Here is a 26,681-nt window from a genome sequence, read left to right on the forward strand (position 1 = left end):
AAGGAAATAAATAAATAATTGATTTTCTGATAAATGAATATTTTATATTCATTAAATCTGGACAAAATCAATTATGTAATATTCTATATATGGTCAGATTTCTATATTCATTACCTGATTTGATTTCCTGAATTAATTGTCAAAATATTCTGACAATTAATGTGGCACAGATACTGATGGAGTATCTCACCTATAAATATAGGGTCTCGGTCCCCGAGCTCCTCACTCATTCTGAATCCATTCAGCAAATTCCATCTAAAGAGAGTTGAGAGAGCGAGGAAGCCCGAACTCCAATACCGAAGCTATCGCAGGGATTGAAGCTCAAAGATCAATGGCTGGAGGTACATCGATCCTTTCATTGCATATATTATTGATATGATTAAAGTTTATTTTCCGCATTTCATATCATTGTATATGCTATATTACATACACTATATATATAGTCTAACAGTTGGTATCAGAGCGGATTTATCTCTGCCTTGATTTCATTTGAGTTTCATATATATATATACATACATATACTGTTCATATATATACATATTTATTTTCGGTTCTGTGTATATATATATATTTATATTCATACCATTTATATTATATATACATTTTCATCAGTATATACATATGTATATATATATCTTTCATATTGTTCATATATACATATATATTATATACTCATACAGATTCATACTCATACGTGTATATATATATATTTTTTTATTTTCACGTGTATATATGTTTATATATATATTGTATATTATATATATGTTTTATCACATAATAATAATCATAATATTCATTTTTATTATGTGATATATACATGCATATATATATATACGCATATATATATAAACATGATCGGTCCAAGTTTAATTTTTCCGTTTTTCATTTTTCGGTGTTTATTTTGAATTCTATATACATTACTATATTCGTATAGTATTATAGATCGATCTAAGCATTGAAAATCCATTGAAAAACTTAAAGATGGAAAAAATTTTCAGTTAAAACTTTTTCGGACCCGATTAGTTTCGTGATATTAAAGTATATATTTTTTCGTGTTTTTGTGCATAAAATCTATGTGGATCTCTTTATTATTTGATTTAGAACCATTTAGATTTGAAAACACGTAATTTGGTCGTCGGAAACGCAATTTCCGATCGGGTTTGGGTCGGGTTCGACGGACCCGCGTGCTGAAAAACGGGTCAAAATCGACCCGGTTCGCTGAAGAAGACGACGCAAAACGACATGTCGTTTGGAGAAAACGACGTGTCGTTTGGCGTAAAAACGACGTGTCGTTTGTCAAAAACGACGTGTCGTTTGAAACACGTTACAAATGTCGTTGTATAAAAAACGACATGTCGTTTTTCACATTGTGGAAAACGACATGTCGTTTTCAGTCTTCTGAGGCAGCCTTTGCATTTATTAAACGACGTGTCGTTTTAGCTTAGGTAAAACGACGTGTCGTTTTTAATGTTTTCAGCACACTTCAGAAAGTAAAAAACGACGTGTCGTTTTTGCCTTTTGCAAAAACGACACGTCGTTTGCGTATGAATTTTTCAAAAAAAAAAAAAAAAAAAAGGGGGAAAAATTCCGAATTTTTTATAAATTTTTATTTATTTGGAATATTAATTATTTTCCCATTTTAGTGTTAATTTAGTCAATAAATTGCATTTAGTTAATTTTCCATTTTTGTTTAATACATATATATAGTATAAATTGAAAATGGAAATTTGTTTAAATTTGGTAATTTATTACACGATTTATTTAGGCATGTAAAAATTGTGCTAATTTGTGGATTTAATTATATATTACCAAATTTCTGCAATTTATTGTCTAAATTAATTTTGAAAAATCTGCCATTAATTTCATATTAAGGAATTTGCATTTAATTAATGATCATACATTAATTGTATTATTTTGTATTTAATTGACAAATTTATGTTTAATGCAATTAATTTAGATTTGTATGATTTAAATGCTATTCATAAATTCCTTTTATAGTGCTAGATATATTTAGAAATATTCAAACATTAAGATAGGTTGAATATTTTATTTAGCAATTAAGTTTCATAAAACTTCATAAAATTATTCATAAAATATTCATAAAACTTTATAAAATGAATAAAATATGAATAAAACGTAAGTAGTTTTGTGGTTTGACATAAGAAAACATGAACTTGGGACAAATGCTCATATCTAGAACGGTTTTTAATGATCTTCGGACGACCACACTAGGAGCACTAATCTCAGTAATTGTTTATTATGTTAATAACGAAATTACTTTTAGGTAGAGCCCAATACCTAATGTCTAAAGTGAAAATATAATTTTTTATAATTAGGGAGTAGCCACAGCATCTTTAATTATATAAAATTATATATTAATTAAAATTCACCTTAATGGACAAAACTTGTAATTAATTATTTGGATATAATAATTTTACCCCACAGGGATTTTATTATATTTTTATAATTAATTAGGATAATATATTAAGTTAAATTCTCTTAATTTACCCCACAGGGAGTTATGAGGATTTGAATTAATAGTGTTATCACAAATTTTAATTAAAGATAGATTTCATTCCTCCATTATTTCTAAATTAAATACTTCATTAAATCTATCATAAAGTTCATCTAATTTTATTAGATTTAAAATTTAGCCCACAGGCAATTTTAGATTTAATAAAATTTTCATCTTCATCATGTTTCTACATTGGTAAAACATGAATTCATTAAAGCCTCAATTCTTTTAACATCTAAATTTTTGTAATCCTATTCTTGCAGCTATTTCATCCACCTCTAAATATGCGAAATCACTAGTGAAATCCCCGAGCTTAGGAGTGACAACTTCAAAATCTGGAAGGAACGAGTTCTACTCCACCTAGCTTGCACTGACATGGATTATGCAATAAGGAAAGATGAACCACTCGCTATCACCGATACTAGCACCGCTGCCGAGATTGCACTTGCGTGAAAAGTGGGAGCAATCTAATCGTCTCTCGCATCATGTTCATTATGTCCGAATTCCTATGGGAATGCGTGGATCGGTGGAGCCACCCGAGAAGGTGAAAGACTTTATCAAAGTTATGGATGAGCGGTTTGACACTTCAGCATAAATCCTTGTTCATCAACCTCATCCAAGAGTTCTCGTCCACAAAACTCACGGTGTTAAAGGAGTTCGAGAACATATTTCTAAAATGAGGGACATCACTGCTCATTTGAAGAAACTCGACGTTATCATTCCTGATACCTTCCTGGTTCATTACATCCTTCACAATCTTCCTCCACAATATGGGCCTTTCAAAATTTCCTACAACACACATAAAGAAAAATGGACTATCAATGAATTGATGACCATGTGTGTTCAAGAGGAAGCCAGGCTCCTACAGGAGCAAGGAGAAAGTGTTCACCTGACCACTCAACCTAAGAAACGCAAGCCATTCAAGAAGAACAAAGGGAAAAAGCCCATGGCTCCCAAGGCTGCCATAAAGAAAGATTCCATCAAATGTTTCTTTTGTAAACAAAAGGGACATGCGAAAAGGGAGTGCAGCCAGTTCAAGAAATGGATGGATGACAAAGGTAATCCAATTTCCTTAGTATGTTATGAATCTAATATGGCTAATGTTAATCTTAACACATGGTGGATTGATTCGGTTCAACAATTCACATAACAAATTCCTTGCGGGATATTCAAAATCTAAGGAAGCCGGATGGCAAGTGAGCAAAGCATCTTATCTGGAAACAAGATGGGCTCACATGTGGAAGCTATTGGAACATGCAATTTAGTTTTAAGTAATGGTTTTGTTTTAAAGTTAGAAAAGACCTTTTATGTACCAAGTTTCCCTAGAAACTTGATTTCAGTTTCAAGACTTATACCCTTTGGTTTTTCCTTTACATTTTCAGACAAATATTTCAATTTATATTATAAATCTGAATGTGTTGGAAATGGTATTTTGTACGATGGTCTTTACTGCCTTAATTTACAAAATAATACCACTAATAATGTTATGCATGTTCACGCTGGCACTAAAAGATGTGTTATGAAAGAGGATTCCTGTACATTGTGGCACCGGAGATTGGGACATATCTCCATTGATAGAATTAAAAGGTTGGTAAAAGATGGGGTACTCAATACCTTAGATTTTACTGACTTTGATACTTGTGTGGATTGCATTAAGGGAAAGCAAACCTCCAAGTCTGTCAAAACCGGTGTCCATAGGAGTTACCGAAATATTAGAAATCATACATACTGATATATGTAGTCCAGATATGGAGTCACATGGTCAGAAATACTTCATCTCATTCATAGATGATTACTCACGCTACATGTATATCTACTTACTTCATAATAAAAGTGAAGCATTAGATGTCTTTAAGATATTTAAAGCTGAAGTAGAGAAACAATGCAACAAGCAAATTAAGATAGTGAGATCAGATAGAGGAGGTGAGTATTATGGTAGATACACAGAAGATGGACAAGCACCTGGTGCATTTGCGAAGTTTCTTGAAGAAAATGGGATTGTTGTCCATTACACCTTGCCCGGTACACCCGAGCAAAATGGTGTTGCAGAAAGAAGAAACCGAACATTAATGGACATGGTGCGGAGTATGCTTAGTAGCAACTCTAACCTTCCTAAATCCTTGTGGACTGAAGCATTAAAGACATCCGTGTACATATTAAACCGAGTTCCAACAAAGGCAGTCTCAAAAACTCCTTTTGAATTATGGAAAGGTTGGAAACCAAGTTTGAATCATGTACGCATTTGGGGATGTCCATCTGAAGTCAGAATATATAATCCACAAGAGAAGAAATTGGACCCAAGGACCATAAGCGGATTCTTTATAGGGTACGCTGAAAAGTCTAAAGGTTACAAGTTTTATTGTCCATCTCATAGCACAAGAATTGTGGAATCAAGGAATGCAAAATTTCTTGAGAATGCCTTGATCAGTGGGAGTGATCAATCAAAGGACTTAGGTCCTGAGAAAGATCCTTCAGAACCTTCCACTTCAAAGGCAAGATTGATAATGGTTAACACTCCTGTCGTTCAAACGAATGTTGAACAACCATTACCAATCACTGAAGATCCACAAGTTGGTAATGATAATCCAGTAGATCAAAATGTTCAAGAGTTGCCTGCAACTGTTGAACAACCTGCTGAACTCCGTCCGTCGCTCCCCAAGAGCCTGTTGGTGAAGTCTTAAGAAGATCTACTAGACCTATCAAACCAAGGATTTATAAAGACTATGTTGTGTATTTATTAGAATCTGATATTGGAATTGGAAATGATCCAGAAACGTTTTTACAAGCTGTTGTGAAAATTATATACGCAAGTATACGTAGTCAAACAAGTAATAAAGTGATAAGTAAGATCGTCTCCACAGGGATTGCAAACAAAGTTTGATATAAAATCAACTAATTACAACTTAAAATAAAAAGAAATAATATGCAAATGGTTGAGTAATGATTCAAAATTAAAAATGACAAGAATTAAACTTGCTAAAAATTAAAAATACTGCTGCTAGAAAAATTGTTTGCAAGATAAAAAGTATAATATGGCAAAAATGGCTTGAATAACTAATTCCTTCTAGTCAGGTTTTTTTACAGTCAGTACAGCATTGGTTCAGCATTACTTTAGCATTCTGCACAGAGATAACAACAAATTCCTCTAGGCTTGTGAGAATTTTCCAACACTCACAACTTTAATTCTACCATTTAGCTTAATATATTCCTATATCAAACCAGCAAGCAGGACACCATTCAAGCATTCATTTGGCAAGTTATGCAAGGTAAATGAAATATTCCTATCCACTTACAAAGAAAAGCCTAAATCTAGGTTTTCACTTGCTTCATTCAAGTTGAACTACTAGATCTAGCCCTTCCAGTACAAGATCTAGCTTAGCAAATTGTTATTCATGGCCAAAAAACAACAATCAATTAAAATGAAACTCACTTGAATGAACAAAGGCAAACAAATACTAAAGTAAGCTTAAAATTTAATCATACCCAACTTAGAAGTTCATAGTCATTCAAGCCTCAAAAGCTTAGCTCATATTCAAATAAAAAGATAAAATCCAAGCTAAAAATACTTCATCCATGGCTGCTGCCCAAATTTACAATCTCCAGAAGTTTTGAATACTAAGTACAAACAACAATAACAAGAGAAAAATAAAGAAGACTATCAAGAAAGGGTAAAAGAAAATTCAAACACTAGGCTTGGTCCCCTCTTCTTCCTTCTTTGTTGTACTTCCTGCTGCAATTAAAACTCCTCCATAGAAAAAAATGGCAGCTGCCCCGTACTGTACATACAAGATGATGAAGATGACTATTGTGTACTTCCTCTTTTCTTTTCTTTTTGATGTTGGGTTTTTAGGGTACCAACCTCCTCACCCAAAATAGAAGCCCAAACTTTTCCACTTTGGCCCACTAGGGTGAGACCCCTTTCTTCCATGTCAGCTAGCTGATGCAATTTGAGTGATTGGACCGAAGTTGCTGAGGTGGATAAGTGAAATTCGTGTTTCCACGTCACTGCCAGGATGCTGAATTCACTTCAGCATTGCTTTAGCATTGCTTCAGCAACCAACCCAGTTCCAGCTTGTACTCCTTTTCTTCCTTGCTTCTTTCTCTTTTACCTATCAATTTAATTCCTCCTTTTTCAACAAAATAAGCACAGTTAATTGGAAAAACACACCCAACAATATCAATATTTACAAAACTTAAAGGTTAGATTACTAAATAGAAAATAACACTAAAACTAATTAAAAATAAGCAAAATAAACACATTTTCATTACTCTCCTCACAATACTTTAGTTTAAAAGCATAAAAATTAACTCTATACCATAGAGTTATCACACCCCAAACTTAGAGTATTGCTCGTCCTCGAGTAATGAAAAACAAAAAGAACTAAACAATAAAAACAAAAAATGACAGCGCCACTAACATGCTTGCAGCAGAGAAAATCTTGCTCTTTCACACTTGGTCTAGGGACGAAATTTGCTCTCAGAATTAGATGAAATGGAAGTGTAATTGGCAGTAGTGAATATGCCTCGAACTTGTGTGTTTCAACAGAATTTTGCATGCTATTTATGTCCTTAAAACTTATCAAGAGTAATTCGATCAAATAAGTGTGCAAATACTTCCCACCAACAACTTGAATTTCTATAACAACCACCTTTGATCCTCAAGTTTAAAGGTTTTCTTCCATAAGTTGAATTAGTGCAATCCTCTCCACTAATGTAGCTTAGCTTTACAACTTAGATCAAAAGGACTTGACTAGGCTTGAATGTTAGGCTTGGGTTATGGTATGGTATAGGATGTATTTAAGCTAGCTCAACACCTAACCACTTCACTTGTCAAAAACCGAGTCTCTTCCTTAAATTTTTTTTTCTCTTGACCCTCTTCCCTAATTCAATACTCACAAGTACTTGATATTAAAATTGACTTCTCTTGCTATGTTTATTCTCTCTTTTTTTTTTGAACTAAAATGGGTGGAACACCCCAAACTTAGTTGCAAGCATATGTATTTTTTTTTTTTTCATTGCTGATTTTTTTTTTTCATATATTAGAAAGACATTTATTACTATATTATACTTATATAATAAATAGCAAGAGAAGGTTAATTGAAAGTTCATACTCATATACTTTGTGAGCTAATTCCCCCACCCCAAACTTACAACCCAACATTGTCCCCAATGTGGCTAAAAGTATAACCTTGAATTAGCTCGCCACAAGTTACACTCACCGCACTCACCCCAAACTTAATGTGAAACTTGGCTCTTGACAAGTGAGTAATTAAGTTAGGACATATGTGGAAATGCAAATTAAGATTGGCGTTAGATGTAGGATTGGGTTGCACAACAATAATAGGCTAAATGGCTCAAACTTGGGTGACTAGGGAAAAATTGAATTCATAGGGAAGGTTAGAAAGGCTCAAACGTCCAAAGATGGCCTAAATGATTTCTAAGTTATAAAGCTCGCTAGGATTTCGCCTCAAGGATTACACTAGCTAATTCTAGATGCTTAAACTCTCTCAAAGCGTTGGCTATTCTAAAAACTCAAAGTATGGTGGGATAACACAAGCACAAAATTGTTGAAAGCATTCCTCATAGGCTAGCATGTAGACAAAAATAACACTTAAAATTAGCATTTTCAACACACAAACCAAGGCACTCCACAAATGGAGGAAAATGGATATGTTTCATCATCGAGCGCTACCCTAAACCAAGCTGAAAACACAAGCAGTATTTTTCTCATTTGCAAGCTAAAACATAACATCACAAACATGACAAAACAACATGATTAATACACATCTAATCCACATAATATTTATTACTCGTACAACTAAAGACAACAATAAAAGTAAACTAAGTAAATAATCAAACACAACCAAGAATAACAATTTAACTAAGGAGAAAAAGAAAACTCCCTCAAGATTTGAACTCTTCCCCACTAGAGTCTCTGCTTCAAAATGCTGAAGCGATGCTGATCCAATGCTGTACTGGGACCTACTGCTTCAACATACAAATTTGCTCACACCATATTGCAGCAGCCCCTTTTTTCTGTCATTCCTTGCTTTGCACCGGCAATAAAGATCACCACACTACAAAGAAAATCATTAGTAAATGTAGGAAATTAAAAGTTATATATATATATGTAATTATATAAGTATGTATATACTAATTTTTTTTCTTTTTCTTCTTTTCCTCTTTTTTTTTTTTTTCTTTTTTTTTTTCTTTCCTTTTTTTTTTCAAGGGGTGGCACACCCCAAACTTAATTGTAAATACATATATATTTTTTTCAAGGGGTGGCACACCCCAAACTTATTACATAGCATATATATAACTAAATATAATCTTGTTCCTCCGCTCTTGGGTTGCCCAAATGTGATTCACTAAAGCCATGACAACCTGAGACCCTTCTTCCTCAAGCCTCTTCCAATGTGATGGAGGTCTTTGCTCGATCAACCTCACCACTCCCAAACTTCACTCCTTGGCTTTTCACCAAAAATTTTCTTCTTGAAAGTGCATCACGTAGTTCTACCACCCCATCGGGGTACACTCTCACCACCAAGAAAGATCCATCACACCTTGAATCTAGTCGTCCATGAGTAGCCTTCGTTAAAGAGTTAGCAAAAATCACTTGTTGCCCAACTTCAAACATTTGAGACCAAAATTTTCTACTAAACTTCTTTTTCTTTCTCTTCTTTTTGGGTGGTTTTTTAGGGTCAAATGATGTTTTGTCTTTGCTTTCTTGCGGCTCGTGATCCTTAGCAATTTCTTTTAGGGGAATCTTCTTTCTCACCTTCTTACTATTTTTGAATTTGGACTCCTCAACCATGTTAGGATCCATATCTCCAATTGCTAAGCATTCTCCTATTGCATCCGGCGCACGCATAGGATGAAAGACCTTGAATGTGGCTTGCTCATCTTGAGCTCTCATGGTAAGCTCTCCCTTTTCAACATCTATCAAAGTTCTTCCCGTGGCAAGAAATGGCCTCCCTAAAATGATTGGAATTTCCCTATCTTCCTCATAGTCAAGAATAATGAAATCGGCCGGAAAAATGAACTTATCCACTTGTACCAACACATCTTCAATTTTCCCTTCCGGATGAGCCATGGAACGATCCGCTAATTGCAAAGTGACGGTGGTCGGCCTTGCTTCTCCAATTCCCAACTTCCTAAAAATAGACATAGGCATGAGATTAATACTAGCTCCCAAGTCACAAAGAGCTCTTCCAACATCTCGACCCCCTATAGAAATTGGAATTGTAAAGCTGCCTGGATCTTTCAATTTGGGTGGAATTTTACTTTTCAACATAGCACTACATCCCTCCGTCAAAGCGACAGTTTCAAACTCTCCAAGCCTCTTTTTCTTTGTCAAAATATCCTTCAAAAACTTCACATAAGTTGGCATTTGCTCCAACGCTTCCACTAAAGGTATATTGATGTGGAGCTGCTTTAGAACATCAAGAAATCTCCGGAATTGACCATCGTCTTGTTGCTTCTTGAACCGTTGAGGAAATGGTGGCAGTGGCTTTTGCAAAGACTTTTCTGCAGCAGAATGCCGATCGGATGCCTTTGTAACTACTGGGGAATTTCGGTTGAAGTTGCTTGGTTTTTTCGCATTTCCCCCTCTTTTTGGATTGAAGAGGGCTCTTTCTTTTCTGCTGCAGCCACATTTGACTCAATTATTTTTCCACTTCTCAAGGTTACCGCTTTGCAATGTTCTTTGCAATCTCTTCTTGGGTTTTCGGTGTCACTAGGCAAAGTGCCTTGTGGTCTATTCTTCAAATCATTGGCCAATTGCCCCAATTGAACTTCAAGATTCCGAAGAGATGCTGCTTGGCTTTGAATTACAGCGTCATTCTTGGCCATATAATCTCTCATTAAGCTCTCCAAAGAACTAGTTTGAGAGCCTTGAGGTTGGTGAGGTTGTTGAGGTCTTGGTTGTTGAGAGAAACCCGGTGGGAATGATTGCTTTCCTTGTGCTTGTGCTCCACTTGAACTTGCCCCTTGACCTCCCCATGAAAAGTTTGGATGACGCTTCCATGCCGAATTGTAGGAATTTGAGTATGGATCGTTGTTGCGGTTGAAGTTTTGATTACCCACATAACACACCGAAGCTGGATTTGAGGGGCAATTTTCAAAAGTATGCCCATCACCACAATACACACAAGAGATTTCTGCCCTTTGAATGGCAGCGGCTGGTTGTACACTTCCTCCCATATTCATATTCTTCAAAATGTTGGTCATTGAGGCCATTTGAGCGGTTAGAGCGGTCAAAGCATCTACTTCAAGAACACCCGCTACTTTTCGGCTTGTAGGAGCTCTATTAGTTGACCATTGATAGTTGTTGCTAGCTATCCTTTCCAAAATCTCAAAAGCTTCATTGTAAGACTTGGAAAGAATGGCTCCATTAGCGGAAGCGTCCAACACCATCCTAGAAGCCGCATTGAGACCATTGTAAAAAGTCTCAAGTTGGATACAATGGGGAATACCATGGTGTGGGCACTTCCTCAACAACTCCTTGAATCTTTCCCATGCATCACTAGTAGTCTCATCTTCCAATTGTTGAAAGGACATGATCTCGCTTCGAAACTTTGCATTTCTTGTTGGAGGAAAGTACTTTCTCAAGAATTTTTCAGCCAAGTCATTCCAATTAGTCACCGAATCGGGAGGAAGAGTATTAAGCCATGCTCTAGCCCGATCCCTCAAGGAAAATGGGAACAACTTCAATCTTAAAGCCTCTTCACTTACTCCTTGTAGCTTGAAAGAATCACTCACCTCTAAAAATGAGCGAATATGGAGGTGAGGATCTTCCGTTGGCGACCCACCAAATTGACCAACCGTTTGGAGCATTTGAAACATGACGGGCTTGAGCTCAAAGTGAGGTGCTTGGATTTCGGGTCTCACAATACCCGGATTTAGCTCATTGAACATAGGGGCTGCATACTCTCTTATTGCTCGGGCTCTATCATCGGCCAAAGCAATAGGATTGGCTTCATTATGAGCACCTCCAATTTCAAACCCATCGACCATATTGCAGCGTTTTTTAGCCTTTTGTTCCCCGGCAACGGCGCCAAAAACTTGTTGTGAAAATTATATACGCAAGTATACGTAGTCAAACAAGTAATAAAGTGATAAGTAAGATCGTCTCCACAGGGATTGCAAACAAAGTTTGATATAAAATCAACTAATTACAACTTAAAATAAAAAGAAATAATATGCAAATGGTTGAGTAATGATTCAAAATTAAAAATGACATGAGTTAAACTTGCTAGAATTAAACTACTGCTACTAGAAAACAAATTGGTTGCAAGATAAAAAATATAATATGGCAAAAATGGCTTGAATAACTAATTCCTTCTAGTCAGGTTTTTTTTTTACAGTCAGTACAGCATTGGTTCAGCATTACTTCAGCATTCTGCACAGAGATAACAACAAATTCCTCTAGGCTTGTGAGAATTTTCCAACACTCACAACTTCAATTCTACCATTTAGCTTAATATATTCCTATATCAAACCAGCAAGCAGAACACTATTCAAGCATTAATTTGGTGAGTTATGCAAGGCAAATGAAATATTCCTATCCCACTTACAAGAAAAGCCTAAGTCTAGGTTTTCACTTGCTTCATTCAAGTTGAACTACTAGATCTAGCCCTTCCGGTACAAGATCTAGCTTAGCAAATTGTTATTCATGGCCAAGAAACAACAATCAATTAAAATGAAACTCACTTGAATGAACAAAGGCAAACAAATACTAAAGTAAGCTTAAAATTTAATCATACCCAACTTAGAAGTTCATAGTCATTCAAGCCTCAAAAGCTTAGCTCATATTCAAATAAGAAGATAAAATCCAAGCTAAAAATACTTCATCCATGGCTGCTGCCCAAATTTACAGTCTCAAGAAGTTTTGAAGACTAAGTACAAACAACAATAACAAAGAGAAAAATAAAGAAGACTATCAAGAAAGGGTAAAGAAAATTCAAACACTAGGCTTGGTCCCCTCTCTTTCTTCTTTGTTGTACTTCCTGCTGCAATTAAAGCTCCTCCATAGAAAAAAATGGCAGCTGCCCCGTACTGTACATACAAGATGATGAAGATGACTATTGTGTACTTCCTCTTTTGTCTAAAAGTGCGTTCAATTTCAGGGTCAATAGGAGCAAGTTCAAGGTCTTCTTCTTGCTCGTTCATACACTAGATTACACCTGAAAAAGAGAAATTCAGCGCACCAAAATAGGATTAAAACTTTAAACCAGAAAATAAATTGCAAAATAGTTGATAATACACAATTTTTAGTTTCAATCCCCGGCAACGGCGCCAAAAACTTGTTGTGAAAATTATATACGCAAGTATACGTAGTCAAACAAGTAATAAAGTGATAAGTAAGATCGTCTCCACAGGGATTGCAAACAAAGTTTGATATAAAATCAACTAATTACAACTTAAAATAAAAAGAAATAATATGCAAATGGTTGAGTAATGATTCAAAATTAAAAATGACAAGAATTAAACTTGCTAAAAATTAAAAATACTGCTGCTAGAAAAATTGTTTGCAAGATAAAAAGTATAATATGGCAAAAATGGCTTGAATAACTAATTCCTTCTAGTCAGGTTTTTTTACAGTCAGTACAGCATTGGTTCAGCATTACTTTAGCATTCTGCACAGAGATAACAACAAATTCCTCTAGGCTTGTGAGAATTTTCCAACACTCACAACTTTAATTCTACCATTTAGCTTAATATATTCCTATATCAAACCAGCAAGCAGGACACCATTCAAGCATTCATTTGGCAAGTTATGCAAGGTAAATGAAATATTCCTATCCACTTACAAAGAAAAGCCTAAATCTAGGTTTTCACTTGCTTCATTCAAGTTGAACTACTAGATCTAGCCCTTCCAGTACAAGATCTAGCTTAGCAAATTGTTATTCATGGCCAAAAAACAACAATCAATTAAAATGAAACTCACTTGAATGAACAAAGGCAAACAAATACTAAAGTAAGCTTAAAATTTAATCATACCCAACTTAGAAGTTCATAGTCATTCAAGCCTCAAAAGCTTAGCTCATATTCAAATAAAAAGATAAAATCCAAGCTAAAAATACTTCATCCATGGCTGCTGCCCAAATTTACAATCTCCAGAAGTTTTGAATACTAAGTACAAACAACAATAACAAGAGAAAAATAAAGAAGACTATCAAGAAAGGGTAAAAGAAAATTCAAACACTAGGCTTGGTCCCCTCTTCTTCCTTCTTTGTTGTACTTCCTGCTGCAATTAAAACTCCTCCATAGAAAAAAATGGCAGCTGCCCCGTACTGTACATACAAGATGATGAAGATGACTATTGTGTACTTCCTCTTTTCTTTTCTTTTTGATGTTGGGTTTTTAGGGTACCAACCTCCTCACCCAAAATAGAAGCCCAAACTTTTCCACTTTGGCCCACTAGGGTGAGACCCCTTTCTTCCATGTCAGCTAGCTGATGCAATTTGAGTGATTGGACCGAAGTTGCTGAGGTGGATAAGTGAAATTCGTGTTTCCACGTCACTGCCAGGATGCTGAATTCACTTCAGCATTGCTTTAGCATTGCTTCAGCAACCAACCCAGTTCCAGCTTGTACTCCTTTTCTTCCTTGCTTCTTTCTCTTTTACCTATCAATTTAATTCCTCCTTTTTCAACAAAATAAGCACAGTTAATTGGAAAAACACACCCAACAATATCAATATTTACAAAACTTAAAGGTTAGATTACTAAATAGAAAATAACACTAAAACTAATTAAAAATAAGCAAAATAAACACATTTTCATTACTCTCCTCACAATACTTTAGTTTAAAAGCATAAAAATTAACTCTATACCATAGAGTTATCACAAGCTATGAACAGTAGAGAATCAAAATTGTGGTACAATGCTATGGATGATGAAATGAATTCTATGAGATGCAACAGAGTCTGGGAACTTGTAAAGTTGCCTAATGGGGCGAGAGCCATTGGGTGTAAATGGGTCTATAAAACTAAGAAAGACTCATTAGGCAACACTGAGAGGTACAAAGCGAGACTTGTTGCTAAAGGATTCACTCAAGAGGAAGGAATTGACTATACAGAGACTTTTTCTCCTGTATCAAAGAAAGATTCCCTGAGAGTCATCTTGGCATTAGTTGCTCATTTTGATTTAGAGCTGGAGCAGATGGATGTAAAAACTGCTTTTTTGAACGGTGATCTAGAGGAGGAGGTATACATGAAACAACCAGAAGGATTCTCCTCTAGTGAAGGTCAGGATTTGGTATGCAAGCTCAAGAAGTCCATCTATGGATTAAAACAAGCATCCCGCCAATGGTATTTAAAATTTCATGATGTCATTTCTTCCTTTGGATTTGAAGAGAATGTCATGGATCAATGCATATACCTGAAGGAAAGTGGGAGTAAAATTTGTTTTCTTGTTTTATATGTGGACGATATTCTTCTTGCATCCAATGATAAAGGGTTGCTACGTGAAGTGAAACAATTTCTTTCAAAGAACTTTGAGATGAAAGACATGGGTGAAGCATCTTATGTCATAGGCATTAAGATTCATAGAGATAGATACCGAGGTATCTTAGGTTTATCTCAAGAAGCCTACATCAACAGAGTTTTAGAAAGATTTCATATGAAAGATTGTTCACTGAGCGTTGCTCCAATTATGAAGGGTGATAAATTAAATTTGAGCCAGTGCCCAAAGAATGATTTTGAAAGAGAACAAATGAAGAACATTCCTTATGCTTCTGCTGTCGGAAGCCTAATGTATGCTCCGGTGTGCACAAGACCCGACATTGCTTATTCTGTCGGAATGTTAGGAAGATTTCAGAGTAACCCGGGGATAGACCACTGGAAAGCTGCAAAGAAAGTAATGAGGTATCTTCAGGGTACTAAGGATTACAAACTGATGTTCAAACGAACTGACAATTTAGAAGTAGTTGGCTACTCGTACTCGCATTTATTTGGTTGCACCGATTCACGTAAATCTACATCCGGTTACGTGTTTATGTTCTTGGTGGAGCCGTGTCTGGAGGAGTAACAAACAAACCTTGATCGCTACTTCTACTATGGAGGCTGAGTTCGTTTCTTGTTTTGAGGCTACATCACATGGTGTATGGCTAAAGAGTTTCATTTCAGGCCTTAGAGTGGTTGATTCCATTGCAAGGCCGCTAAAGATGTTCTGTGACAATTCAGCTGCTGTTTTCATGGCTAAGAACAACAAAAGTGGAAGTCGAAGCAAGCACATCGACATTAAGTACTTAGCAATTAGAGAACGTGTTAAGGAAAATAAAGTGGTCATTCAACACATTAGCACTGAATTGATGATTGCCGATCCTATGACAAAAGGCTTGCCACCTCATAAATTCAAGGATCATGTAGAGAACATGGGACTTGGTTCCCTTATGTAATTTGTACAAATAAAGTTATTATTAATGAAACTCTTATTTTGATTTTTCTCATATTTATGCGCATCTTAATTTTACATTTGAGAAAAATTTCAGAGGACCTGAATAAACATAAGGTTTAGGGTTTATTCACTTAAGTACATTGCCACATAAAGTACATTGTTATATAATAAATGTATTGTAATACATGGAAGATAATACTCGATTCATAATGAGGACATGTCGCTATGATTCGTATGTTTATTATATAATGAGGAACGTTGGGTTTGAATATTTTAGTTTAAATGCTGACCAAGTGGGAGAATATTAGAATATTTTATATATGGAAGTTATTTTCTAATTAAGGAAATGATTTTCTATTTAAGGAAATAAATAAATAATTGATTTTCTGATAAATGAATATTTTATATTCATTAAATCTGGACAAAATCAATTATGTAATATTCTATATATGGTCAGATTTCTATATTCATTACCTGATTTGATTTCCTGAATTAATTGTCAAAATATTCTGACAATTAATGTGGCACAGATACTGATGGAGTATCTCACCTATAAATATAGGGTCTCGGTCCCCGAGCTCCTCACTCATTCTGAATCCATTCAGCAAATTCCATCTAAAGAGAGTTGAGAGAGCGAGGAAGCCCGAACTCCAATACTGAAGCTATCGCAGGGATTGAAGCTCAAAGATCAATGGCTGGAGGTACATCGATCCTTTCATTGCATATATTATTGATATGATTAAAGTTTATTTTCCGCATTTCATATCATTGTATATGCTATATTACATACACTATATATATAGTCTAACATCGTGCGTATTATGGTTACAAGACGGTAAGCTATTTTGTGCTGTCTTTTTTTTTTTCTTAAATTAAGCATTTAGATAACTGAGCTCAATTTAATTATGTATATTTTTTTCCAACGCTGTCTGGCTTTCTACCTTACAGGATCACGTGCTGTCTGTTGTGCAAGAACCAATATTAAACCAGCAATAAAACCAGAGAAAGAACGCTGAGACAAGAATTCAATGAGCAATCTTAATGAACATGACATTAAAGAAAGACAGGAAGAAAGTTAAGGAGAATTGAACCAAGCAAGGGAAAATTAGCAACACAAGAACTTAGCTGAATAATTGGCAAACTTTATTGATGAATAATTGGCCAATGATAAGATCACAACCAGAATCGATTACAATCAAGCCTTGCAAATAGTACAATGTAATTACAAATTGATCTCACATGGGGGAAGCTATTTCAAGAATAGGCAATCCCCTTTTACATCCCTCCATTCACACAAAAGCTAGGCTTAATTCTAGGTGATCTTACACTAAAATCAATCTGAAAGTCTCAACCATAAACCAGAGCAGGTCTTGCTATTTATAGGTGTAGGTTTAGGTTGTTAAGAAGCTAACAAAGTTAGTTAGGGAAGTTGGTGATGTGGCAGTCCCAAAATCCATAATGTGTCTTAATTATAACACTGTCCTTATTGGCCTTCTTCTGGTTTTTTCAGGATTTCAATACCTTAATCAGTGGACAAGGTATAATCAGGTATTGTGTGATAGAGGCACATTTAGGGTTCAAGTGGCATGCAGTGAACTTTGATATTACACCGTTTGATGTATATTATCCATTTATATGGCAATTCTTTTTGTGGTATAACACCTCTTTGGAATGAAAAATTCAGTTGATACTTTTTGAAATCTTCATATGCAGATTTGTTATTTTATGACATAGAAGATTAGGAAAGGCAGTTGGATTCTTTTGGCGAGATTCTTTTAATTTTTATTGTTTTTGTTTTTTTTTTTATGCTATAGACATGGTCAAGAAGACACCTGCGTACAAAAATAGACTGAAGGCTTTAGAATTTGAGCGCAATGGAGGAGCTATAAATAAGAAGAAGAGTAACAAGCAGATGGACAAGTATGAATATAAAATAATTATTCAACTTATAAATTGAGTGTTATTGGAGAACATTGTCACACATGGATTAAATTTAAAAGTATTGAGCCATATATAAATGGGCTACTCCACTCATTGCCAATTAGTTTTGAGATGGAACCCATGATTCTATATATAAGAACATGGGTGATGTTTTGAATGGACAAGCTATTGATGATAGCTAGCTTCGACTAATGTGATTATTTAGCACATAAATCTTTGTTATAGTCACAATTTTACTGAGTTGATGTCTTTAAGACATCTAACGTGGCTTTCTTACATTTCGAATACTTCTGTGTTTATTTTCTCTTTTTTCCACTTATTTATAAAATACATATGATTTGTCTTTTGTGTTCATTATCCTCGATGAATAATGATTAAACTGAGGTGAGCCACAGGAAAACAGAGGAAGATCTTAGCAAAGAACTTGACCTACAGATAACGGGTGCCGGGAAACCTTCTCTCTAGGAACTTCTCTGTGTTCGCTTTCTACTTCTACCTTACACTGTTTCCAAAGTTAGATTCTTTGCCTTTCCTTTAAATGTTGTTAGCCTGTTTTGTCAAGTTGATGATTTTAGAATCATATCATTGGGAAGACTTACATTTTCAATTTCTTTGATAAATCTAGCTTTTACTTTGGTGTGGTCACTGGTTCTGGAGATACAAGGTATTAAAAGCTCCATATACTTGGGATGACGCCTCTTAGCTTACACAGAGAGCCCTTAGAGTGCATCTTCATTCATGGGTAATATGGGTGAGTAAAGTTCAACTTCTTTTATTTCTATTTTTTGCTTTACAATGCTTATTATCAACTCCTTAAATAAGGATCCAGAGTCCCAGACCACTACCTTGTTTTCTTATGCAGCATATAATATTACACATCATAGTCATTTGTTCTGAGATTATTCTTTGTATAGTCTTTAGTAAATGAGGCTGTGTATGTGGTGTTTGCAGACGACGCAACAAAGGAAGATCTTCTTCAGAGGGGTTTATGGGAACAATCCAATTTAGAGGCCTACTTTGCAGAGATGCGGAAAGAGTCCAAGAGCAGAAGATAACAAATTTTTGTTGCCTTGAAAAAAATAAATATTATTGATCTAAATTAATACGAATACATGTGGAGAAGAGAAGTAATAACCCGTTTATATCGCTCTGGTGTGGGCTTATGCGATGAAGAGTGGGAAATTTTGTTGCCTAATGAAGTTTTATGAAATTTTGTTCATAAAGATTGTTGTTGTCTTGGTAACGCTCAACACTTAACACTTGACGGTTAACAAGCTTAGACATAAACATATTATAGCCAAAACTATTTCCTTATATTTATGCACGAAACTGCTATTTCTGATGTTTGATAACTCGGATCTTTTTCTCGTTAATTTTGTTGTGATTTATATAATACGATAGAATTTTGTTTATTAGTTATTGCTGATATTTTGCAGATGCTTTTCGGCCAGTACACCAATGCATTATTCTGTTAGTTTATTCTTGTCTACCTTGTTGTTGGACACACAATAAAATAAAAAAGTTGCTATATAATGCTCATATTAAGTTGTCTGCCTTTCTCTTTTCAATACTTACATTTCTGTTTGGTTAGGCAATTAATTCTTTATCCAAAAAAAAAAATGGTATTATTTCAGAAATACTTAAAAATAACAAAAAAAAAATATATTTTTATGGAATTTTATTTTTTTTTTAACATTTTTAGGAACACTTTCTTTTTCTTACAAACCGTTGTCGTTAATTTTTGGAGTGACCGAACAAAGCTTTATTCTCAAGAAAATGGGACGATTAGTAGTGGAGATATAATAGAGTAACATTAAATAAGTTTGTGACATTATGTGGTGACAAAAATATGCTAGTTAGCGATGGTGATAACCATAAGAGTGGCCCAAATAATGGTAGAGAGAGACTGGGGAAAGTGATGCATTGAGTCGCAAAAGGTTAAGACAAACTTCCGAACACAATGTCTATGAAAGGAATTCAAAGGTATCACCTATGATTTTTATGACTTTAATCTTCGGTTTTTGCTAGTTATAGCTAGCTTCTCTTTTTCAACTCCAGTTAGTTGTTTCTCTTACTTTAACATGATTTCGAGAAGTAATAGAATAAGTATTATATTCTCTTTCCTGATCAAATTTTTGAATTTCAATTGAAAACAATAACGTGTGTCACATCATACTCTGTACTGCCAAGATTCCCAAGATGGAAAAGAAGAGCTAGGTGGAAGGAAGCAACAAAGTGAGTGGGATTACTGTGCACACAGCAAACTTAATCCATATTGATTGAAATAACAAATATCAAGGTCTGTGGATGCAAGATATCCCCTGGAAAAAACAGAACAAGCTAAGCAGAGGATGCGCCTTTGAGAATGATTTAATTGATTATCTTGGGGCATTGAAGGTATATGTTTACTGGTGTGGAAATGGAGTGTTGGAGAGTTGTATAGCTATTTTAATCTTTTGTATCATTATTTCATCTATATGTGAGAAGACGCAACTTATTTTGATACGTTTCTTTGACATATTTTGGTATTATTTTATTCACAGTGAGGAACTTTACGGGAGAGGGTTCAAGAATTTATTGCTTGTATAGAAACTCCGCTTCTTCATTCTCAAATGTAAATTGAGACTATGGCTCATCTATGAGATCAGGAAATAGCTCAACACTGGTGGTGATGTTGCTTTTGAGTCAGTCCACGTCAATTGAATGAAATCTTTATTCCTTATCTGATGATTACAGTGGCGTGAGTACTCTGTTAATTTGCCAGCTCTCGGAAGTTTTACTATCAACTCATCATTTTTTAAGAAGTTTGATTACAGCAATGCACACGTATGGTTGCTGTCCCCTGTTGAGAATTACGGGATTCCAACTCAAAACTAATTGGCAAAAACCAATTGGCAATGAGTGGAGTAGCCCATGTTTCTTATATATGGCTCAATACTTTCACATTTAATCCATGTAGGACAATATTCTCCAATATCCCTTCTCAAGATGGTGGCTATTTTTGCTCACCAATCTTGAATCACCTTATCATAAGTAGTGTCATTTGCTCGCTTATTTTTTTATTTTGCGGCTGGGAGTTCCATTTGCTCGCTTATTCTTGTTCGCGGCTGGGAGTACCATTTTGCTCGCTTGCGGCTGGCTAACTCTTTGATAGGTGTGGATCGAAAGCCCGCTAGGGATATGGCTCTGATACCATGTTGAGAATCATGGGGTTCCAACTCAAAACCAATTGGCAAAAACCAATTGGCAATGAGTAGAGTAGCCCATGTTTCTTATATATGGCTCAATACTTTTACATTTAATCCATGTAGGACAATATTCTCCAATACCTTCATTTGTATATTGTTCTTTTCTATCTAATCCAATTTTATGTGGATAACTGATTCTGAAGTCACTTTAACCCATTGAATGTTATAAGAGTTGGTCACTGACATTTAACAACCTTCCAGCTTGGTTAATTAAAAAATAAAAATAAAAATAAAATAATAAATAAAATAGTTTCACTTATCAGGTGTTGGGGTCAGTAAGTTGGGGAATGTCAAGACAAACATAAGGGCGCGCAATCTGTGTTTTTCCCTCTGTTTAGGAAAAAATTCCTAGTTGACTTCATTTGACAAGTTCATTTAGTTAGTGCAACTTGAAATTAAATTTCCTTTGTAATGTGCAGTGTGCCTGTCTAATTGCTCGGTTGTCTTCTTCCTATTCTTGCTAAATCGTTCCTTTGATATTATTGTTTCCACTCTTCCATACGGATGCAGCTGGAAATGACATTCCAAGTCCACTGAAAAATGTCGAGAAAGCATTCTTGAAAAAGTATTGGGCCAAGTAGAACGCAAGCCACACCGGCTGCTGGTAAATGTCTCTTCTCTTTATCAGATATTTGGGCGGTGAAACTTGACTTATCCTTTGTATGTTTGATATGTCTTCCTTCCTGACATTTTCAATGATCATATGGGATAACTAGTCACTTCCAGTGTTTTGGCTTTGTTGAATGGAATTAGAATGGAACGCTACCTTTAATTAATATCTACTAATGCCCTTTTTCATTTCAGTCGTGAAATGCCACATATAAAGACATACACTCCTTGTAATGACCAGAAACTTGCGTGAGTATTTTCTAAACTCATGTATTTTGTTTCTTTGGTCACGGTTTCTTTTTTGTTTCAGTGTTCCATCTTTAATTAGGATTTCCAACTCATGCTGACTATGTTGATTGACTACAAATCCCCAACAGTTGGTTGCTGTTAACTTCCGCTAATCTCAGTAAAGCTGCCTGGGGACCTCTGCAGATCTTATGAGGTAAGCTGTATGGTAAATATATTACGTTTTGGATTCGAGTTAAGATAAGTGTGGCTTGATATGCACGTAGGAGTTGCCTGTTCATTCAACTTGGTTTGTTTTCAGCTTTGGGTGCTTATTTTACCATTCAAAAGGCACAGTTCTGGATTTTCTTGTACTACTACTGGATAAATTGTAGAGGTGTATCTTACCTTTGCGACCTTCTATTTCATACAGTCTTTTATATTAAATATGTAAGTAAATACTCTCAGGCAGAGTCTTGAACTTTTGTAATTTGACCACATATATTTCAGAATAACTGCCAATCATCTGAGAATTCTAAAGCACAAAAGGCAGAGGAGCTCAAATACAGTTTCCTCATCTGATGGACTATTTGGTTTGTGTAGTATTTCTTTCTTTCCTTTCAAAAGATCACACATCTCTAACTTTACCTATTCTGCGATATTATAAGGATGTCTATGGTCAAGTTTGGCCCCCGCCAATTCAGCTGCATTCTAATCAAGATTAGTGAAATTTCACATTTCTATTTCTTCTTGTAATTTGAATTCGGAAACTAGTGATTTCAGAATAATTGATCTTTATCTATGTGTTAATATACGCAAAAGTAAACCATGATGATTTTCTTCACACTTGCTGGAGCATAACAAGTTAAAGTGAGATAAACGATGCACGTGCACCTTAACTTAATAGTTTCCATTATCATATATATAGACGATTTTCAGCGGAAATTTTTGCCATCCCAATGACAAAAAGCTAAACTAATAACAGGAGATTATTCTTTCAAAAGAATTAAAAAAAATGAATGATATATGTAATATTGTTACATTAGAAAGCACATAAAAAATAAATTGTAACAATTAAAAAAAATTATATCGCTCATCTCGCTCCCACCATAGAGAATATCGGAATACAGTTTTAACTATCATATATATAAATAAAACGAAATAAATAAATAAATAAATAATGGGTTCATATCTTGACTTGGACCACAAGTAACCTCTCTGTAACAACTCACCCTGGCTTCTGTGTACAAATGGATGTGATCTTCGATCAATCAAATGGAAAATCCTTCTCGATTGAAGTGGGTTTCTTTGATACAATCCTAGAAATCAAGCAAAAGATAGAGAAGTACCACGCCATACCCATTTCAACCCAAACCCTTGTCTTGAATAATAATCGCCAAGTTCTCCAAGATGAACGCTACGTGGGCGACTACGAAATCTTCCAAAACTCTCACATCCGCCTCATTATCCCCTCCGATAATTCCGATACGCCCACCACCACTAACGCCGATGCCGACATTGACGCCAACACCATCATGATCGACGTTGATGATCAAGACTCCCCTCCTCCATTATTTTTCAACAAAATTATTAGACTCAACTTAAAGATTCCTACTCCGAAACCCCACGTGGTCCCTGTGGAGATGGACTTAAACGACACCGTTTCGTCATTGAAAGAGAAGATTCAAGAGATAGAGCCCTCTGTGGTTTCGGCCAAACGTGTGGTTCTTTACTCATATTCCTCTTCGGGGCTTGTGGAGTTGAAAGAGAACCGTTGTTTAAGTGAATGTGAACTTCGTGAGAACGCTGAGATCGAGGTGAGTTTGATGATGAGGACGTCGACAGTATTAGGGGCGGGTTCAAAGAATAATAATAAGTTGAAACTGACAGTAAGATCCAAGTGCGAGAGTAGGAAGGTTATCGTGGAGATGAGCCCAAGTGATGATGTGGTGGAACTGAGGAAGGAGTTGGACAAGATTAGACAGAGAGGGGTTCATTTTCCTCTTCCCTCAGATGGTTACTTTTTCATTTACAAGCAAACTGTCATGGACGAAGATAAGTCCTTTCGATGGCACCACGTCTCCCATGGTGATACTATTGACATTTTCAATGGTAGCATTACCGGAGGATCTTGATTAATTCTTCTTCTTAATTACCCTATACCTACTGCATTAATTGCCTTTAATTTTTATTTATTTTTAATTATTCATATATTAGATTCTACCCCCTTTAATTTCCCCCATTCATTCTCTATTAATCCTTCATTGCCATATCCCAATCATCAGTATTTTTATATGTATATATATATAATGATAGATATATGGTGTTCGTATATTGGTTCCTAAAACTGATGGAGATTCCAATAATATGTTATATGTAAATGTTAAATCATCTTGCATATTTTAACATTCGATCTATAATATTTTGTCTATAATTAACATCAGTACTGATCATGTGGAAGAAAGTGTTCACTATTATTATTTAAAATTATTTAATTATTAATTATGTCTGTTACATTATCATAGGACAGTTTACTCTTTCCTATGAAAATTAAGTTTTCGGAATTTTTTTTTTTTTAAGAATAAGTAATAAGAACGAGATTTAGTGCATCTTTATTTTAGCAACATCCCAATAAACATTACTAGCATATTAAGATGTAATGTTAAGATGTATAGTTGAAGAATATCTTTATATATTAAAAGTGTCTATCTAACAGCAATTCTTGGTTTAACGTTTTGTTATTTTTATTCTGTTAATTTTAACAGAATCTAACCCCTCTGTTAACTCGTGCCGTTCAATCCAAAACACAAAGTAGATTCCTCTTTCTTCTCCCTCAAACTCAAAACCAAAACCATTTTATGCGATATTCTTGATCCTTCGATTCTTTTTTTTTTCAAAATTCATATTGTTATTGCGACTTTTTTCTCTTCGATCCAAACCAATATTGCGAAAAATAACAATCGAACTAATATAATACCTAATATTTAATATGTCGCTCAAATCTCCAAGACTAACAATATAATTCCCAAGCTTCAATACTCCCTTCAAATCTTCAAGACCACACATGATGAGCAGTCCATTTGCATGCGATTTGAACTTCACCGTATAGTGTATGGAGAGTTCTTGATGACTAGGTTGTAGATATTGGTCCGATTGAGTTTCAAGACCATCACGATGGGCAGTCGATTGGACAAGGTGAGCGGGTCAAACTACAACAGAGTCGTTTGATAAGATTTATTGGTCCCACTGGTCGATTCGTTCAAGCCCAGCACGATGAACATGTTAAAGATCAACACCTACTCTACAAGTATCTAGAACTTTCTATCATTTTGGTAATATTATAGAATTTTCTAGAATCATAGAGAGTAGTAGTCATTAGAAGTTTCAAGAATATTTTAGTAACACAATTAGTTAGAATTATCTAGAATATTATAGTTGGTTTCTTTTGAGTAGTATAAATAGGGGTCATGGGTCTTCAAGTTGTGCATCCAACAAGAGTGTTCAAAGTGTGTTCAAAAGAGTGAGAGTGTGTTCTAAAGTGTCCCTAAAATCTTTCAAAAGTATGAGTTATACACAAGTGTGTAGTAAAGGTGTCTAGTGATAAAATAAAGAGTGAGTGCTTGGTGTGTATTGTGGTCAAGTTAAAGTGTTCAAGTCTTGGTGTAATTGCTTTTTCAATAATAAAGTAATTACGTTTTTCACGTGTTGTGGTGTTCAACAAGTGGTATCAGAGCCGGATCGAGTTCGTTCCGAAAGAGTCCTTTGTTGAGTTTCTTAGAGTGATCGTGTGTGGTTTAGTACTACAGAGTTTGCACGATGGGTGACCTTCAAGTGGTCGGCGGAATTAAGAAACTTAACAACCAAAATTACAACACGTGGTCGATGCACATGGAGGCATATCTCCAAGGCCAAGACTTATGGGAGATCGTTGGTGGCAATGAAGTCACACAACCGGAGGATGCATCCGCTTTAAAGAAATGGAAGATTAAAGCGGGCAAAGCCATGTTTGCGATTCGGACCACAGTCGAAGATGAGATGTTGGAGCACATCAGGCCGGCGAAGACACCGAAGGAAGCATGGGATACTTTTGCATCGTTGTTCACCAAGAAGAATGATACAAGATTACAGCTTCTGGAGAATGAGCTTCTCTCAATCAGGCAGCGCGACATGACGATCAACCAATACTTTACCAAGGTAAAATCTCTTTGTCGCGAAATCTCTGCATTAGACTCTGGTGCTGGCATGTCAGATGCTAGAATTAGAAGAATTATTATTCATGGATTAAGGCCAGAATATAGAACTTTTATTGCTGCAATACAAGGTTGGCCAAGCCAACCTTCTCTTGTTGAGTTAGAAAACTTGCTAGCTGACCAAGAAGCGTTAGCTAAGCAAACGTCTGGAGTCTCATTAAAGAGTGATGAAGAAGCACTCTTTAGTAGAGATAAGAAAGGACGACCCCGACCAAATACTAGAAAACATGATGACAAGGATAGTCATCATGGGAGCTCCCAAACAGGGGGAGCTCAGAATAAAGACAAACGGGGTGGTCAATCAAAGAATAACAATAAATTTGATGGAAAATGCTACAACTGTGGCAAGTATGGCCACATGGCTAAAAGTTGTTGGTTCAAGAAGAAAACTGCAGAAGGCAATGCAGCCACATCAAATGCAGAAAGGACAAGCGATGAAGAATGGGACGCAGAAGCATCATTCGCAGTGGAGGAAGAAGAATTAGCTTTGACAGC

At 35.4% G+C, this 26,681-nt stretch overlaps 2 protein-coding genes and 1 non-coding gene across 3 annotated transcripts; 2 read left to right on the top strand and 1 right to left on the bottom strand.

Moving 5' to 3' along the window:
• Positions 1-10,075: 10,075 nt before the first annotated feature.
• On the bottom strand, positions 10,076-11,530 carry LOC133034611 (uncharacterized). The gene has a single exon (XM_061109739.1). The coding sequence runs from the start codon at positions 11,528-11,530 to the stop codon at positions 10,076-10,078; it is 1,455 nt and encodes a 484-aa protein (XP_060965722.1).
• On the top strand, positions 10,986-11,092 carry LOC133033802 (small nucleolar RNA R71). The gene has a single exon (XR_009685865.1). It is a non-coding gene; the product is annotated as a small nucleolar RNA R71 (small nucleolar RNA).
• Positions 11,531-23,019: 11,489 nt separating the features above from the next.
• LOC115707506 (ubiquitin domain-containing protein 7SL RNA1-like) lies at positions 23,020-24,375 on the top strand. The gene has a single exon (XM_030635500.2). The coding sequence runs from the start codon at positions 23,187-23,189 to the stop codon at positions 24,069-24,071; it is 885 nt and encodes a 294-aa protein (XP_030491360.2). The 5' UTR covers positions 23,020-23,186; the 3' UTR covers positions 24,072-24,375.
• The last annotated feature ends 2,306 nt before the right edge of the window (positions 24,376-26,681 follow it).

Source organism: Cannabis sativa, chromosome 1, assembly GCF_029168945.1.
Source record: "Cannabis sativa cultivar Pink pepper isolate KNU-18-1 chromosome 1, ASM2916894v1, whole genome shotgun sequence".
In the NCBI taxonomy this organism is placed as follows: domain Eukaryota; kingdom Viridiplantae; phylum Streptophyta; class Magnoliopsida; order Rosales; family Cannabaceae; genus Cannabis; species Cannabis sativa.